Genomic DNA, 16093 nt, shown 5'->3' with positions numbered 1-16093 from the left:
GCCTCCCTCCCCCTGTGTGCTGCTGACCTCGCTCTGCGTGTCCTCCTGCCACATTGGGTCAGTTACTAGATCATTCACCACCTCCTCCTCTTCCACTTCCGCACCACGGTCCTCCTCCTCACTTCGTGGCAATTATGTCTCGTCATCGTCCACCTCTTGTGACAAATTGCCAGCGTCGACTTCCTGTGGCCGTGGCTGTTCAAATATTTGGGCAACGCTACATGGGATCTCCTCTTCCACCACTTCAAAAGGAGCAGGCGAGGGGCACAAATATGGAAATGGACCAGTGAACAGCTCTTCAGAGTGTCCAACTGTGTGATCAGTTGCTGTCTGACGACACTCGGCATGGTGGGAGGAAGGAGCATCAGGGGGAGGAGGCGTATGCGGTCGAGACTCACGGCTACTAAAACTTGACCGTGTGAAAGACAGACCGGAGGTGGTGGTGCCCAGGTAACTGGAAGTATTATCTGCTATCCAATTAATAACCTGTTCACACTGATCAGTTCGCAATACTGGTGTTGTAGTGTGCTTCCCTAGTAATTCGGTCAAGAAGTGGGAGCGAGAAGATGTGGCTGTTGGTTGTGGCACATTTTCACCTTGGCCACGGCCCCTTCCTCTGCACGCACTATTACCAGAACGTCCAGTTCCTCGTCCCTTGCCACGCGCCTTGCCCATTGTAAATGAAGTAAAATAGCTTACACTCGCACTATCAATGGAAAAAGGGTAATAAAAAGGAGATTAGAACCACGGAAGAGGAAAACCACAGTTCTATTTGTCTGGCCTACACCAGAATCTTTTAAACAGATATATTTGTGTCTGAACAGTCAGGGAGACACTATTACAGGTTTTTTTTACGGCAAAAAATGCCAAAAGCAGAATAATACAGAGATTTGACCTGTGGAACTGCAAAATCACAGTTATAGTTATGTGGCGTAAACCAGACTCTTTTAAACAGATATATTGGTGTCTGACCAGTCAGGGAGACACTATTACAGTTTTTTTTTATGGCAAAAAATGCTAAAAGCAGGATAATACAGAGATTTGACCCGTGGAACTGCAAAACCACAGTTATAGTTATGTGGCGTACACCAGACTCTTTTAAACAGATATATTGGTGTCTGAACAGTCAGGGAGACACTATTACAGTTTTTTTTTATGGCAAAAAATGCCAAAAACAGGATAATACAGAGATTTGACCCGTGGAACTGCAAAACCACAGTAATAGTTATGTGGCGTACACCAGACTCTTTTAAACAGATATATTGGTATCTGACCAGTCTGGGAGACACTATTACAGTTTTTTTTTTCCGGCAAAAAATGCCAAACACAGGATAATACAGAGATTTGACCCGTGGAACTGCAAAATGTAACATACCTGGCGGCGTCCTTGCATAGTGGTCCATCTCCCACTGTGCAAGAGCGCGCACTTGATTTCCAGTCCAGACTATCACTCTGGCTTTCCTCCATGTTGTCTGCTTGCCTCTGTTTCTTCTGCTTAAGGGCGGTGCCCGATCACTTCCTGCTTCTTGTAGCTGCTGAGGGCACACCCCTTGTGCGTCCTCAGCCTATTGCTGTCTGTCACCTGGTATTTAACCCAGCTCTTTCCTGGAATCCTTGCCTGAGCATCTTGTTCAGTCAGTTGGCGTCTTGTCACTGATGTGCCAGGTCCTGTCTATGTTTCCTGCCTTGCGGTATCAGTTCCCGTGTCTGAACTGAGTCCTGTCTGTGTACTCTAGCCAGCTGCCTTTCCTGGAGGCTGTATTTCCAGGCCCGTGTGAACACGCTCTAAGCCTGTTCCTTCTGCCCTCTAGGGGCCGCATACCTAGATCTGTTGTCTGTGTCCTTTCCCAGTGTCTGTTCCTGCCCTAACCATCTTCCAGCCTGTTTCCCGTTTCTCTCTACGCCCATATCTTCCCTTTTTCTGCAGAGTCTGAACTCATACCTAACTCCTGCTCGTTGTCACTGTACTTCCGTTTGTGAGTTTGTGGTCCACTCGCTACTTCACTGCAAGTACCCTGTGGGTATCTGGTTCTGCCTTTCCCTTCCTGTCTGCTCAGTGTGAACAGAGCCCTGTCCCCTCTGCTCTGCCTTGCTCGCTGCTCCGGCGGTTCTTGCCTGCTCTGCCTTGCTCACCGCTCCGGCGGTTCTTGCCTGCTCTGCCTTTGCTCACCACTCCTGCCGGTCTCGCTCTGCTCTGACCCTTTGCTCACTGCTCCGGCAGTCTCGCTCTGCTCTGACCCTTTGCTCGCTGCTCCGGCAGTCTCGCTCTGCTCTGACCCTTTGCTCGCTGCTCCAGCAGTCTCGCTCTGCTCTGACCCTTTGCTCGCTGCTCTGGCAGTCTCACTTTGCTCTGACCCTTTGCTCGCTGCTCCGGCAGTCTCGCTCTGCTCTGACCCTTTGCTCGCTGCTCCGGCAGTCTCGCTCTGCTCTGACCCTTTGCTCGCTGCTCCGGCAGTCTCGCTTTGCTCTGACCCTTTGCTCTCCGCTCCAGGTGGCCTCGTCCTGCTTTACTCTTGCTCACCGCTCCAGGCGGTCTCGTCTTGCTCTGCTCTTGCTCGTCGCTCCGGGCGGCCTCACTCTGCTGTGTTTGTCCACCGCATCTGCGGTTTTGTTCCTGAGTCCCAGTCTGTACTGGGTCCTATCCACTCTGTGCTCCAACCTGTCGTACCTGCCAGTACCTCCCTGCCTGCATACCGGCCATACCTGCCAGTACCTCCCTGTTTGCATACCAGTCGTGCTTGCCAGCATCCACCCGTCTGCATACCTGCCGCATCTGCCTGTACCCACCAGTCTGTGTGCCAGCCTATCCTGCCTGTTCCTGTATTCCCCGGTGTGGGTCAACAGCCGTGTCCGGGGTCTGACCTGGAGTAGCACCTGGTCCCTCTGCTCGGTCCCTCCTTGGTGCACTGGTGTCGTATGCCGTCGTGCGATCTTGGTCGGATCGGGTGGATACTTAGTTACGCCCCTCCAGGCATTCACTCTCCGGTATGGTCCAGTGGAATCACTACATATACACGGACACGCCAGTCAGTCCGGGCATGTGCATTACACAAAACCACAGTTGTAGTTATGTGGCGTACACCAGACTCTTTTAAACAGATATTTTGGTGTCTGAACAGTCAGGGACACACTATTACATTTTTTTTTTTTTACGGCAAAAAATGCCAAAAGCAGGATAATACAGAGATTTGACCCGTGGAACTGCAAAACCACAGTTATAGTTATGTGGCGCACACCAGACTCTTTTAAACAGATATATTGGTGTCTGACCAGTCAGGGAGACACTATTACTGTTTTTTTTTACGGCAAAAAATGCCAAAAGCAGGATAATACTGAGATTTGACCGGTGGAACTGCAAAACCACAGTTCTATTTTTCTGGCCTACACCAGACTCTTTTAAACAGATATATTTGTGTCTGAACAGTCACAGACACACTTTTAATTTTTTTTTGGGGGGGGGGTAGAAATACTAAAAGGTTTATAAGACGCGTATTTGGACAGTCTGACTGAGTAAAAAAAAAATACAGGATTTAGATGGAAAAAAAATTTTTTTTCCTGGCCCCTGAGACCGGGGTGATAAGTCTAGCAATTTGACCAACAGGAGCACACTGGACTGTAATGCAGCATTTGCTGGTATAACCACTGTGTCTCCTATACAGCCTGCCTGCCTGCCTGATATCTGGGATGGATATTAGTCCTGAGAAGGACTGTTTGTTTGATTTGGCAGGCTTTAGAGATGCTACACTACCTATTTTGCACTATATATCTCTCTCTAACTTAGCAGCACTGACCCTACACTGGCTGATCTGGAGCAACTGTGTCCGAGATGGCGGCGCCCAGTTTTAAATACTCGAGGTGACGCTGTGCGGCCAGTCAATCACTGTAATACCCACAAACAACATGGCTGCGGCATTACAGTGACTGGCTGGCAATCCCTGCATGTTCATTGGCTCTGTAAAGAGCGTCAAACGTGCAGGGCGGAGACCCGAGATCCCGCCCGAGTAACCCGGAAATGCTCAGTGTTCGCTGAACATCCCGAGCAGTGTGATGCTCGGGCGAGTAACAAGCAGTGTCGAGCATGCTCGCTCAACACTAGTCCTTACTGTTGAGAAAGGGTGTTGGTATATGCAACAGTTGTGGACTTCTTTGTTTGTGTGAAGGAGGACTTTATGCTGATCTGACAGTAGATGGCGATGTTGTGTAAAGTTTCCTTGTTTACTGTGTTGTAAAAAGAAAAAATGTCTCTCTTGTATTTTCTGTTTTGCACTTACTTCCTGGTGCAGTACTGTGTGATTGTGCGTTTTTTCCTTTACCTCATGTTCTCAGAAGTAAAAGCTTGTTATCCCTTGTAATCTGCTCTGTGAAGTTTCTACTGCAACTGTGAGTATCCAGAAGCTGTTCAACAGGTAGCACATAATGTGTATTGTCATGTGTTAGACAGGGAGCAGAGGCAGAGCGGGGATCCACACATCAGTAGATAATGCACTGCCATGGCTTATGTGTTGATTAGTGCTCTTGCTTTGCTCCTTGCCTGACATATGACAGTACACATTATACACTGTCATGGCTTGTTCTGCAGTTCATCGCAGCCTGTGTTTGCTTTGTAATGTCGTAACTTTACGTGCATTTGCACAGATTCAGCACTCGTGGTGCTGATAAGAAGATGCTACAAGGACCAGACAAATGGCGGTGAGTAACAGAGGGTCCGGAGAGGTGAGCGGTAGGCGAGTATGAGTATTTGTTTATTAGTTTGGACATCTATCATTTATTATGCTTTGCAATCTGGAGATGCCGCTGGTCGACAGGTGTAAATCCAGCCTTATTCTATATATAGCGAAAACTGGAAATAAAATAGTTAGAATTAAAGGAATTAACACTGTTCTCCTCACTGACTCCTACTCAATATTCTGATAAGCCAGAAAACATCTCAACTTGCTTTGAAGGTATCAGATATTTCTAGTTAAACCTGATTGTATGAGAAAGATGTCCTGGCGACAGCATTATTTAAAGGATAATATTTTCTAGGAGTCTTTGAAGAAATTATTTGCAGCGGACCAGAGATACTGGATCGGACTGAGACGAGATGCTAAAGAAGTTCAAATCTGGAAGTGGCTCGATGGGACACAAGTTACGTTTACGTAAGTACTAGGGTTAGGTGTATTTCTAAGAGGTCCTACGGGAAGACATGACCGTAGGGTTTAAAGTGCAAAAAGTTTTTCATTTACTCATGAGAAAGCATGAAACTTGGTGGTTCCCACACAACTGAAGAACAGTATTCTAACAGAACAACAATAAACCAAATAATCATGGTTCATAACTTTTTCCCCCAGACAAAGTTTGGGAGTAGTCAATTGCTCTGTTAGAGGATTAGGTACAGGTACTATGGTATAGGTGCCACTGGCATAGGCTAGGCTTCAGTTTCCCTCTTTTTGTGCTTTACCTACTACAACATTTTTTGAGCTTGGTTCCTAGGCCACACATAGCTCCAGTTTCTCAAAGTGGGTAAACTGTCTTTAACAGACTGATTGAAAATTCTCAACTGTAGAGTATGTCCCACATGCCTAGGGTCACTGTTACATAAATCACTAATTACACGCTCTCCTCCCTAGGAACATAATCTTACAAGTAGACAATGGTCAGTAATTATTTACATATTTGATAATAATTTAAACATTTCTACTGTATGTATGAACCAAAATAACACAAAAAGAGAATAAAATAAGGCCCCCTTTCAGTGCTGGATGAAACCATCACATCTTTCCACCTAATTTTATTTGGTACTTGCTTGCCTATCTTCTCTTGAGCCATTATCTTCAGCTTGACTCTCAGCATCATTGTTTGTGGAAAATGTACAGATTTTAATCACCCATTAAATTAAGCTATGTGGTCAACCTGAGCCAATTATACACTGCTCAAAAAAATAAAGGGAACACTCAAATAACACATCCTAGATCTGAATGAATGAAATATTCTCATTGAATACTTTGTTCTGTACAAAGTTGAATGTGCTGACAACAAAATCACACAAAAATCATCAATGGAAATCAAATTTATTAACTAATGGAGGCCCGGATTTGGAGTCACCCCCAAAATTAAAGTGGAAAAACACACTACAGGCTGATCCAACTTTGATGTAATGTCCTTAAAACAAGTCAAAATGAGGCTCAGTATTGTGTGTGGCCTCCACGTGCCTGTATGACCTCCCTACAATGCCTGGGCATGCTCCTGATGAGGTTGCAGATGGTCTCCTGTGGGATCTCCTCCCAGACCTGGACTAAAGCATCCGCCAACTCCTGGACAATCTGTGGTGCAAGTGACGTTGGTGGATGGAGAGAGACATGATGTCCCAGATGTGCTCAATCGGATTCAGGTCTGGGGAACGCGCGGCCCAGTCCATAGCTTCAATGCCTTCATCTTGCAGGAACTGCTGACACACTCCAGCCACATGAGGTCTGGCATTGTCCTGCACTAGGAGGAACCCAGGGCCAACTGCACCAGCATATGGTCTCACAAGGGGTCTGAGGATCTCATCTCGGTACCTAATGGCAGTCAGGCTACCTCTGGCGAGCACATGGAGGGCTGTGCGGCCCTCCAAAGAAATGCCACCCCACACCATTACTGACCCACTGCGAAACCGGTCATGCTGAAGGATGTTGCAGGCAGCAGATTGCTCTCCACGGCGTCTCCAGACTCTGTCACGTCTGTCACATGTGCTCAGTGTGAACCTGCTTTCATCTGTGAAGAGCATAGGGTGCCAGTGGTGACTTTGCCCATCCTGGTGTTCTGTGGTAAATGCCAAGCGTCCTGCACGGTGTTGGGCTGTGAGCACAACCCCCATCTGTGGACGTGTGGCCCTCATACCACCCTCATGGAGTCGGTTTCTAACCATTTGTGCAGACACATTCACATTTGTGGCCCGCTGGAGGTCATTTTGCAGGGCTCTGGCAGTGCTCCTCCTGTTCATTCTTGCACAAAGGAGGAGGTAGCGGTCCTGCTGCTGGGTTGTTGCCCTCTTACGGCCCCCTCCATGTCTCCTGATTCACTGGCCTGTCTCTTGGTAGCACCTCCAGCCTCTGGACACTACGCTGACAGACACAGCAAACCTTCCTGCCACAGCTCGCATTGATGTACCATCCTGGATGAACTGCACCACCTGGGCAACTTCTGTGGGTTGTAGAGTCCGTCTCATGCTACCACGAGTGTGAAAGCACAACCAACATTCAAAAGCGACCAAAACATCAGCCAGAAAGCATTGGTACTGAGATGTGGTCTGTGGTCCCCACCTGCAGAACCCCTCCTTTATTGAGGGTGTCTTGATAATTGTCAATAATTTCCATCTATTGTCTATTCCATTTGCACAACAGCATGTGAAATTGATTGTCAATCAGTGTTGCTTCCTAAGTGGACAGTTTGATTTCACAGAAGTTTGATTCACTTGGAGTTATATTCTGCTGTTTAAGTGTTCCCTTTATTTTTTTGAGCAGTGTATGTACCCTGTTGTACCAATAAGTGACTGCCTCCATGTTACACATGTCAGAGATGAGACAAAAGATACAAAATATCCAGGTCAGGCGTCCAGTTTGGTCCTCAGCGCTGGCTGGACCAGGAAAATGTTCACTTCGACACCGGCAATCCTCTGTTTGACATCCTGGAAATTTCTGCTATTTACTAGGCCTCCGAGACATACAGGGCCGTAACTACAACCGGGGCAGCCGGGGCACTGCCCCGGGGCCCCAACCACCCAAGGGGCCCCAAACTGATGGTAAAAAATTGTATTTTAATACTTTAATTTCTCATAAAATACCCAACTCCTATATTCCTGTCAGACAATGTCACCCGGAGGACAGGAGAGACTATCATTTCAATAATTTCCAGGAGCTCTGCCAGCTGTCAATGAATGGAAACCTGCACTGGCCTGGAGAGTCTCATAGCACAAGATTTGTAACAATATGTTAGTCTGGAGATCACAGAGAGTTGGCAAGGCCGGCACAGTGCCCACTGACTGTAACAAACTCTCATCATCATTGAGAGGAGACAGTCTCAGCAGACACAAAGATCTCTGTGACAAACTGTGAGAAGCCCTGCTATAGGTCTATACTGCTGCGAGGGGGAGGGCGGGCAGGAGGGAAGTCTCCATATTCACTGAATATTTAACTTCTAAAACTTGCATCATAAACAACAAAATCTATTAAAGGTCTTGCGGAACGTGGTGAAGCCTGTGTGTTGTATACAACAATGCGTAGCAGCTTCACCACGTTCCGCACAACCTCTAGTGATTGAAATGTTGAGCGGCCCCACTATGAAGTTTTGCCCCGGGGCCCCGAAGTTTATAGTTACGGCACTGGCGGTATAATTCCAAAGGGGACCAAAATAATTTTAATCTTTTCTCATCTCTGATGCATGTCCTTTGCATTAATACATGTGTAAACATTTTTTAGGATATAGATAAAACAATAAAGATACAACTTGACAAAAGAGAAATAGAAACCCATATGAAGTAGCAGGAGAGACATCAACTCCTCTTGTCATCCAAGTTCTATCATCTTAAACATAATGTTTGAGGAAAGTGTAAGGTTATAACATCACATATAAGGACCACTCTATGCTATAAAGGTCAAATGAACTCGTTATGGATAGTTTTGTAGGTCAGTGTTAGTAGTTTGAACTGGATATGCTGGGCAATTGGGAGCCAGTGAAGGGATTTACAATGGGGGGTAGCAGAGGAGTAGCGAGGCGAGAGATGAACTAGTCGCGCAGCAGAGTTAACCCTCCGTCACATACAATATCGGTTCTAACGAGTTCACATACAATGTGACTGTCAGGCGCAAGCTAGAAAAATACCTATAATATCTAATGTTTGCAATTTCAGTGCTCTAAAAGTGATCAGTGACCTTCATAGGGATGTAATAAAAGAGACTACACATAATCAGGTGCAAAAAAAAACCATTTGCTTAACATAAAACTAATAACTCTGAAATACAAACATTTCAAAACTCCCGCCAAATAGTCCCCAGTTCGACTCTGTCAAAAAACTCTACAAAGAAAATTTATGGAAACAAACTTAATTTTAAGGTACCTTAAGTACTATTAAACACATATTCAATCAGAATTAGATCCTGAAGTTTCCCCAGAAAAATTACACTTGCAGAGCAAAGAGCAAGAATTACACATCATTTTTGCATGTGTCAGGCAGATTGCATTATGACATTTGTGACATTCATAATTAGAAAGCCTTCTGATTCCGCTTTCCGTGGTGCAGGTGGTGCATCTCCTTCTTTTGGGAGGTGGTGCAAGTGGTTAATTTTCACTATCATCTTCTGGGCGGAATCTTTTGAGCTGAACTTGAAGGCGAGAGGGGATACCGATTGTTTTCATACTTCTCCTGCGTAGCTCTCCAAGCACTAGTTCATGGGCCAATTTTTTCAGATAGAATCGTCTACGGAGTGGTTCAAGCTTGTTTTCAAGGTAAATGACTTGTGAATTTATACCACCCAAATTCAGCAAAAAATATGACCATTGGCCAGCGTTTGGTGTTTCTGCTGACGTTGAAAGTTGAGCACATCTGATCAGCTGTATCAACACCCCCTTTGGTTGCATTATAAAATGTAATTATCTCCGGGGGTTTTGTGCCTCAGTCCCAGGATCGATGGCATCATCATCATGAAGTGTTGATAGAAGAAGTACAATTTTTTTTGCTTGTGGTACATAGGAAACCAAAACCTTTCCATTATGGAATGCAAACATACTGCTGTACAGTCATGGCCAAAAGTATTGAGAATGAGACAAATAGTAATTTTTCCAAAGTTTACTGCTTCATTTTTTGTAATGGCAATTTGCATATACTCCTGAATGTCAAAGAGTGATCAGCTTAACAGCAATTACTGTACTTGCAAAGTCAATATTTGCCCAGAAAATGAACTTTAACCCCCAAAACACATTTCAACATCATTGCAGTCCTGCCTTAAAAGGAGCAGCTAACATAGTTTTAGTAATTGATCCATTAACACAGGTGTGGGTGTTGATGAGGACAGGGCTGGCGATCAATCAGTCATGATTAAGTAAGAATGACATCACTGGACACTTTAAAAGGAGGCTGGTTCTTGGTATCATTGTTTCTCTTCAGTTAACCATGGTTATCTCTAAAGAAACACGTGCAGCCATCATTGCACTGCACAAAAATGGCCTAACAGGGAAGAGTATCGCAGCTACAAAGATTGCACCTCAGTCAACAATCTATCGCATCATCAAGAACTTCAAGGAGAGAGCTTCCATTGTTGTCAAAAAGGCTCCAGGGCACCCAAGAAAGACCAGCAAGCGCCAGGACCGTATCTTAAAACTGTTTCAGCTGCGGGATCGGACTACCAGCACTGCCGAGCTTGCTCAGGAACGGCAGCAGGCTGGTGTGAGTGCTTCTGCACGCACTGTGAGGCGGAGACTCTTTGAGCAAGGGCTGGTTTCAAGGAGGGCAGCAAAGAAGCCACTTCTCTCCAGAAAAAACATCAGGGACCGACTGATATTCTGCAAAAGGTACAGGGAGTGGACTGCTGAGGACTTGGGCAAAGTCATTTTCTCTGATGAATCCCCTTTTCGATTGTTTGGGACATCTGGAAAACAGCTTATTCGGAGAAGAAGAGGTGAGCGCTACCACCAGTCTTGTCTCATGCCAACTGTAAAGCATCCTGAAACCATTCATGTGTGGGGTTGCTTCTCAGCCAAGGGAATCGGCTCACTCACAGTCTTGCCTAAAAACACAGCCATGAATAAAGAATGGTACCAGAATGTCCTCCAAGAGCAACTTCTCCCAACCGTCCAAGAGCAGTTTGGCGCCCAACAATGCCTTTTCCAGCATGATGGAGCACCTTGCCATAAAGCAAAGGTGATAACTAAATGGCTCATGGAACAAAACATAGAGATTTTGGGTCCATGGCCTGGAAACTCCCCAGATCTTAATCCCATTGAGAACTTGTGGTCAATCATCAAGAGACGGGTGGACAAACAAAAACCAACAAATTCTGGCAAAATGCAAGCATTGATTATGCAAGAATGGACTGCTATCAGTCAGGATTTGGTCCAAAAGTTGATTGAGAGCATGCCAGGGAGAATTACAGAGGTCTTGAAGAAGAAGGGGCAACACTGCAAATATTGACTTGCTGCATTAACTCATTCTAACTGTCAATATAACCTATTGGTACTCATAATATGATTGCAATTATATTTCTGTATGTGATATAAACATCAGACAAAAACTAATAAAAACCAGAGGCCAGCAGATCATGTGAAAATATAATTTTGGTGTCATTCTCAAAACTTTTGGCAATGACTGTACTGTTGTCTCCCTTTCACACTTACAAACTGTGTAGGCAATTCTTTTTCATTTTTTCTTACAGTTCCGACATATGAAAGCTTCTGCATTTTCAGATAATCAATCAGATCACAATTTGAAAACCAATTGTCAGCTGTTATATTGCGACCCGATCCAAATAAGGGCTCAGCCAGTCTTTTTACAACATCACTGGGTTTGTTGCTGACACAGTAAGGACCTTCTGGTTGTTTTCCTGCATAAACTTCCAGGTTGTAAGTGTAGGTCTTACTGGCATCAACAAGGGCATACATTTTTATTCCATATTTATTAGGCTTTGATGGAATATATTGACGAAAGGCACATTTACCACGAAAACCAGGGAGCTTTTCGTCAATAGTGAGATTCTCCCCAGGGCAATAGCTTTTTTTACAGTTTTCAACAAATTTTTGGAATATATCACGAATTGGAGCAAGTCGGTCATGTGTTTTACGTTCGGTTCGGGTAGTTCTGTCGTCAAACTGAAGGCAACGAATTAGAAGCTTGAATCTGTTTATGGACATAACAAGGCCAAATTTTTCAACTCCATCCCCATCTTTACTCCAAAGTTCCTCCAAACTTTGTCTATTTGCCCTATAAGCTCCTGCAAGGTATAATAATCCAAAAAAAGCACGCAGTTCTATTTCATCTGTGGCCTTGATGGTTCTGTTGCAGATGAACTTGTCCTTTATAATGTCTATATATTGGTTGGTATATGTGACAATAGAGTCCAGAATGTCATCTGTGAATAAACTATTCCAGCATTCAACTGCAGTTTTTGCATTACTTGCAGTTCCTATAACTGCAGGAAGGTGAGTAATAATGTTTTGAGGTTCCCTACGTTTTTTCTGGAGTGGCTTCTTGTTCCATTGGGTTTTTTTATCTTTTCCCATATAATAAGATTCTACATCTTCATCCTCATCACTGTCACCATCTTGCTCTGTTTCAGAATCCACTTCACATACTTCCACCTCATCGCGAGAATCAATCTCACTTTCCTCTCCTAAATCCTCATTCAGTGTGGGGTCTGCATCATCTAACAGCATGTTTGTTACTTCCTCAACATCAAGGTTTTTTGATAAATTGTACATTTTCCTCTCCATTTCAGCAGATAATCTGAAGCAAGAGAAGGAATATGTGTTAGGGAACTACTGTATATGCCTGAGCAGCACACTTTCTTTTTTAATCTGCCTTATTTCTATGAAATATCCTCACACTTTGTGCTATACATTCATAAAACAAGCTAAATAAACAATTGTGATGAATAAAAACATAAAATACCAACCTTATTGAGTGTGACGTGTTCACATACAATGAGCCTGAGAGATTAGCGCAGTTATATCTGTCCTCTTGAAGCTCTGCAATCCAACTGTGGTATGAGGTTTCACAGAGCTGCTAGAGACAGGAGACTACCTGGAGGGAGGGGATTTCCTCACAATCTGGTGAGGAAGGAGAAATGAAAGTAAAAGAGATGTGCCTGTCAGGCCTATTGTATGGGACGGAGGGTTAAGGATCGACTGGAGGGGTGAGAGAGTGTTAGCAGGTAGGCCACAGAGGAGGATGTTGTAGTAGTCGAGACGGGAGATGATGAGGGCATGCACAAGCAGTTGAGTAGATTGATGGTTGAGGAAAGCACGGATTCACAATATTTTTGAGCTGGAGGCGACAGGAGGTGGCGAGAGCTTGGATGTGAGGTTTGAAGGACAGGGCAGAGTCAAGGGTTACTCCGAGGCAGCGGATTGCCGGTACAGGGGAAAGTGTTATGTCATTTATTGTGATAGATCAGGTGGGGAAGATATGCGAGATGGGGGAAAGATGATGAGTTCAGTTTTGTCCACATTGAGCTTGAGGAAGCGGGAGAAGGAGGATATGGCTGCTAGACATGCTGGGATTCTGAGACAGCAGAAAGGTAACATCTGGGTCAGAGAGGTAGATCTGGGTGTCATCAGCGTACTGATGGTACTGGAAGCCATGGGATTTTATAAGCTGTCCCAGCCTAAAGGTATAGATTGAGAAGAGTAGAGGTCCTAGGACAGAGCCTTGAGGGACTCCAACAGAGAGGGGGCGAGATGAGGAGGTAGGGTCGGAGTGGGAGACGCTAAAAGTGCTGTTGGAAAGGTATGAGGAGATCCAGGATAGGACAAGGTTTTTGACGCCAAATGAAGAAAGGATCTGTAGTAGGAGGCAGTGGTCAACTCTGAGTACAGAGAATTGTCTTTTAGCTTTGGCTGTAAGTCATTGGTGATTTTGGTAAGGGCAGTTTCAGTGGAATGGTGGGGGCGGAAGCCGGATTGTCGGTTGTCAAAGAGAGAGTAAGATGAGAAATGAGAGGAAAGTTTGTAAACGTGTTGCTCGAGGAGTTTGGAGCCAAATGGGAGCAGTCTCCTCTCCTCCAGACCCGGGTACCATCCGCACATTGAAATGCATGGAATGCGCATGTACAGATCCAGTGATGCGGATTCCATGCGTTCCAATGCAAGTCAATGGTGGCGAAAACACAGCGCTTCCGCAAAATAATTGGTAGCGCTGCGTTTTTTTCCGCAATGATAATCCGCAGCGGAAATTTCCACAGCATGTGCACAGCACATGCGGATTATCATTGAGGAACATGGCAGACCTTCTACCAAGTGTTTTTTAAGCGTTTCTGCAGCGGAATTGCCGCTGTGGAAACGCTTAAGAAACGCATCGTGGGCACACAGCCTAAATGGTTTCAGGAAATAGACGGATGGGGATGGAGTGTATATTGGGATTAAAGGATTGAGGTGATAAGGTTGCAGATGGGATCAAACATACCCAGGATAGATAGAATGAAATTAGCAGGGATCAGTGGATACAGCAGGGATTGGATGTAGGAGCATACCTGTGGATAAGCACTTGTGGATCATTCTTGTGATCATTGAGGGTCCCAGTGGTTAGACCCCCAGTGACCATACTTTATGGGACACCCTCTTTAAGTAACTTAGCAATGGACCAGATCAGAAGCATCTTGGATTGAATTTTTGGAATTTTACCACGGACTGGCTTATATTGCAATTACTAAATTCTGTTAAAATTAAAAGTTTGTTTTCTTTCACTTATTTACAGCAACTGGGATAAGAATGAGCCCAACAATTATGGAAGCCGTGAGCACTGTGGAGAAACCAAATCAGGACCTTGGAATGATCGAAACTGTATAGATAACTTGTTTTATATTTGTAAAAGGATAAAAACGTGCTGAGATGAATTATATGCACAGGAGAGGCATTACATGAAGCTACTGGCCCTAATACAAAACCTGTACAAGGCTTCCCCCTATCGAATATATGCCATTTACACTGCTGGTGTCTTCTTATGTGTCAGAAGGGCCTGAGTTTTACTGTTATCTTTATACTCCATATATCTTCACCGCTCAATACAATACTATACAAACCAAATAATCAGGTAATAAACCTGAAAAATATGGCAAAACTTCTGGAATCTGCCATATCATAGTGCACCTAGTGTAATTGCTGCACACTTTTCTGCATAGAAAACTTTAGTTTAGCACAATCTAAACTCTGTTCCAATTTCTCTTCCAAAAAATGCTACAATTTTCAAGGTGTCCTTAAAACTAGCTGAATTAAAGGGGTTCTCTCATCAATATAAATGGGTAAAATTGCAAAGTGCTTTTAAAAACAAGCTACTTTGCAATTTATCTTATTAAAAATCCAATCTGTTCTCAAGAACGGAAGATTTTTAATTCTATAGTTTACTGCTCCTTGCCTAAGACACACCATAAGATTAGTGGTGGTGTGTTTCCCAGGCAAAGAGCACAATGCTTACAGGCTCTTTGCCATAAAGCTTGCAAGCGCTGCTGTTAAGCTGGCCAGATCATTGGCTTCCACCAGTTTTAGTGCCCTTGACCTTCTTGGATGCTGCAGAGGTAAAGCTGCGTTTGCTAGTAGCATGGGAAAGTGTACAATTTGGGCAAGATGCACAACAATGCCGACGGTCTAAACTATCAATCATTGGGAAGTGCTCTGCCTTAGGGGAGGCAGTGGCGCGGTGCGCTATGGAATACATGTCATGGAAATAATCCTTCAATATACAGTATATGATGCTCAGCATTTTAAATGCACTAGAGTCAGAATACTAACCTAATTCATTGATAAGAATGGATCAATTTCTCTACTACAGAAACATAATAGGTCTGTTGGAAAAAAAATCAATTTCCAAACATTTATTGCCTGTAATATCCTGATTAGTGATGAGCAAGTATGCTTGTTTAACCCTTTAACCAAGCACTCTTGGGTGCTCTCCGAGTAGTTTCGGCGTGCTTGCAAATTATGTTCAAGTCCCTGCTTCTGCATGATTTATGGTTGTTAGACAGCTTCAACACGTGAGGATTCCCTAACCAACAAGCAATCCCTGCATGTGTTAAAGCTGTCTAACTGCCATAAATCATGCAGACGAACTGATTCGAACATAGTATAAGAGCACGCCAAAGATACTGGGAAAGTACACGAGCATGCTCGGTGAAAGGGTTAAGCGAGCACGCTCACTCATCACTAATCCTGATCAATAGTGATCTAATATCTCTATAAAGGAGGGGTTACCTTTGCACCCTGATCAAGCCTGACATTTTTAAAGAAAGGAAAAATTTAATATCCAGTTGTGAAAACCATAGACTTAAAAATACATTATTCATCAGGTTACACAATTCATCATATACATCATCTTCACATTTTCAAGTGCCAATGGTTAGCTAGTGTCTTGCGTGTGAAGATAGTGATATAT

The 16093-nt window shown here is 44.4% G+C and overlaps 1 protein-coding gene across 5 annotated transcripts in view; it reads left to right on the top strand.

The window, feature by feature from the left end:
• The window catches only part of LOC141165302 (uncharacterized), a 192910-nt gene extending 177227 nt beyond the window's left edge, over positions 1–15683 (top strand). For 3 of the 5 annotated variants that reach the window (XM_073650900.1, XM_073650897.1, XM_073650896.1), the window contains 2 exons: positions 5026–5138; positions 14423–15675. In XM_073650900.1, the coding sequence (XP_073507001.1) occupies positions 5026–5138; positions 14423–14555 (246 nt within the window). In that variant the 3' untranslated portion in view covers positions 14556–15675. Of the gene's footprint in view, positions 1–5025; positions 5139–14422 lie in introns of all 5 variants that reach the window. The other 2 variants (XM_073650898.1, XM_073650901.1) reach the window with 2 other exon arrangements.
• Positions 15684–16093: the final 410 nt, after the last annotated feature.

This window comes from Phyllobates terribilis, unplaced genomic scaffold (genome assembly GCF_046119375.1).
Source record: "Phyllobates terribilis strain yellow unplaced genomic scaffold, ASM4611937v1 Scaffold_11__3_contigs__length_659146591, whole genome shotgun sequence".
In the NCBI taxonomy this organism is placed as follows: Eukaryota; Metazoa; Chordata; class Amphibia; order Anura; family Dendrobatidae; genus Phyllobates; species Phyllobates terribilis.
This window is presented reverse-complemented; position numbering and strand designations above follow the sequence as displayed.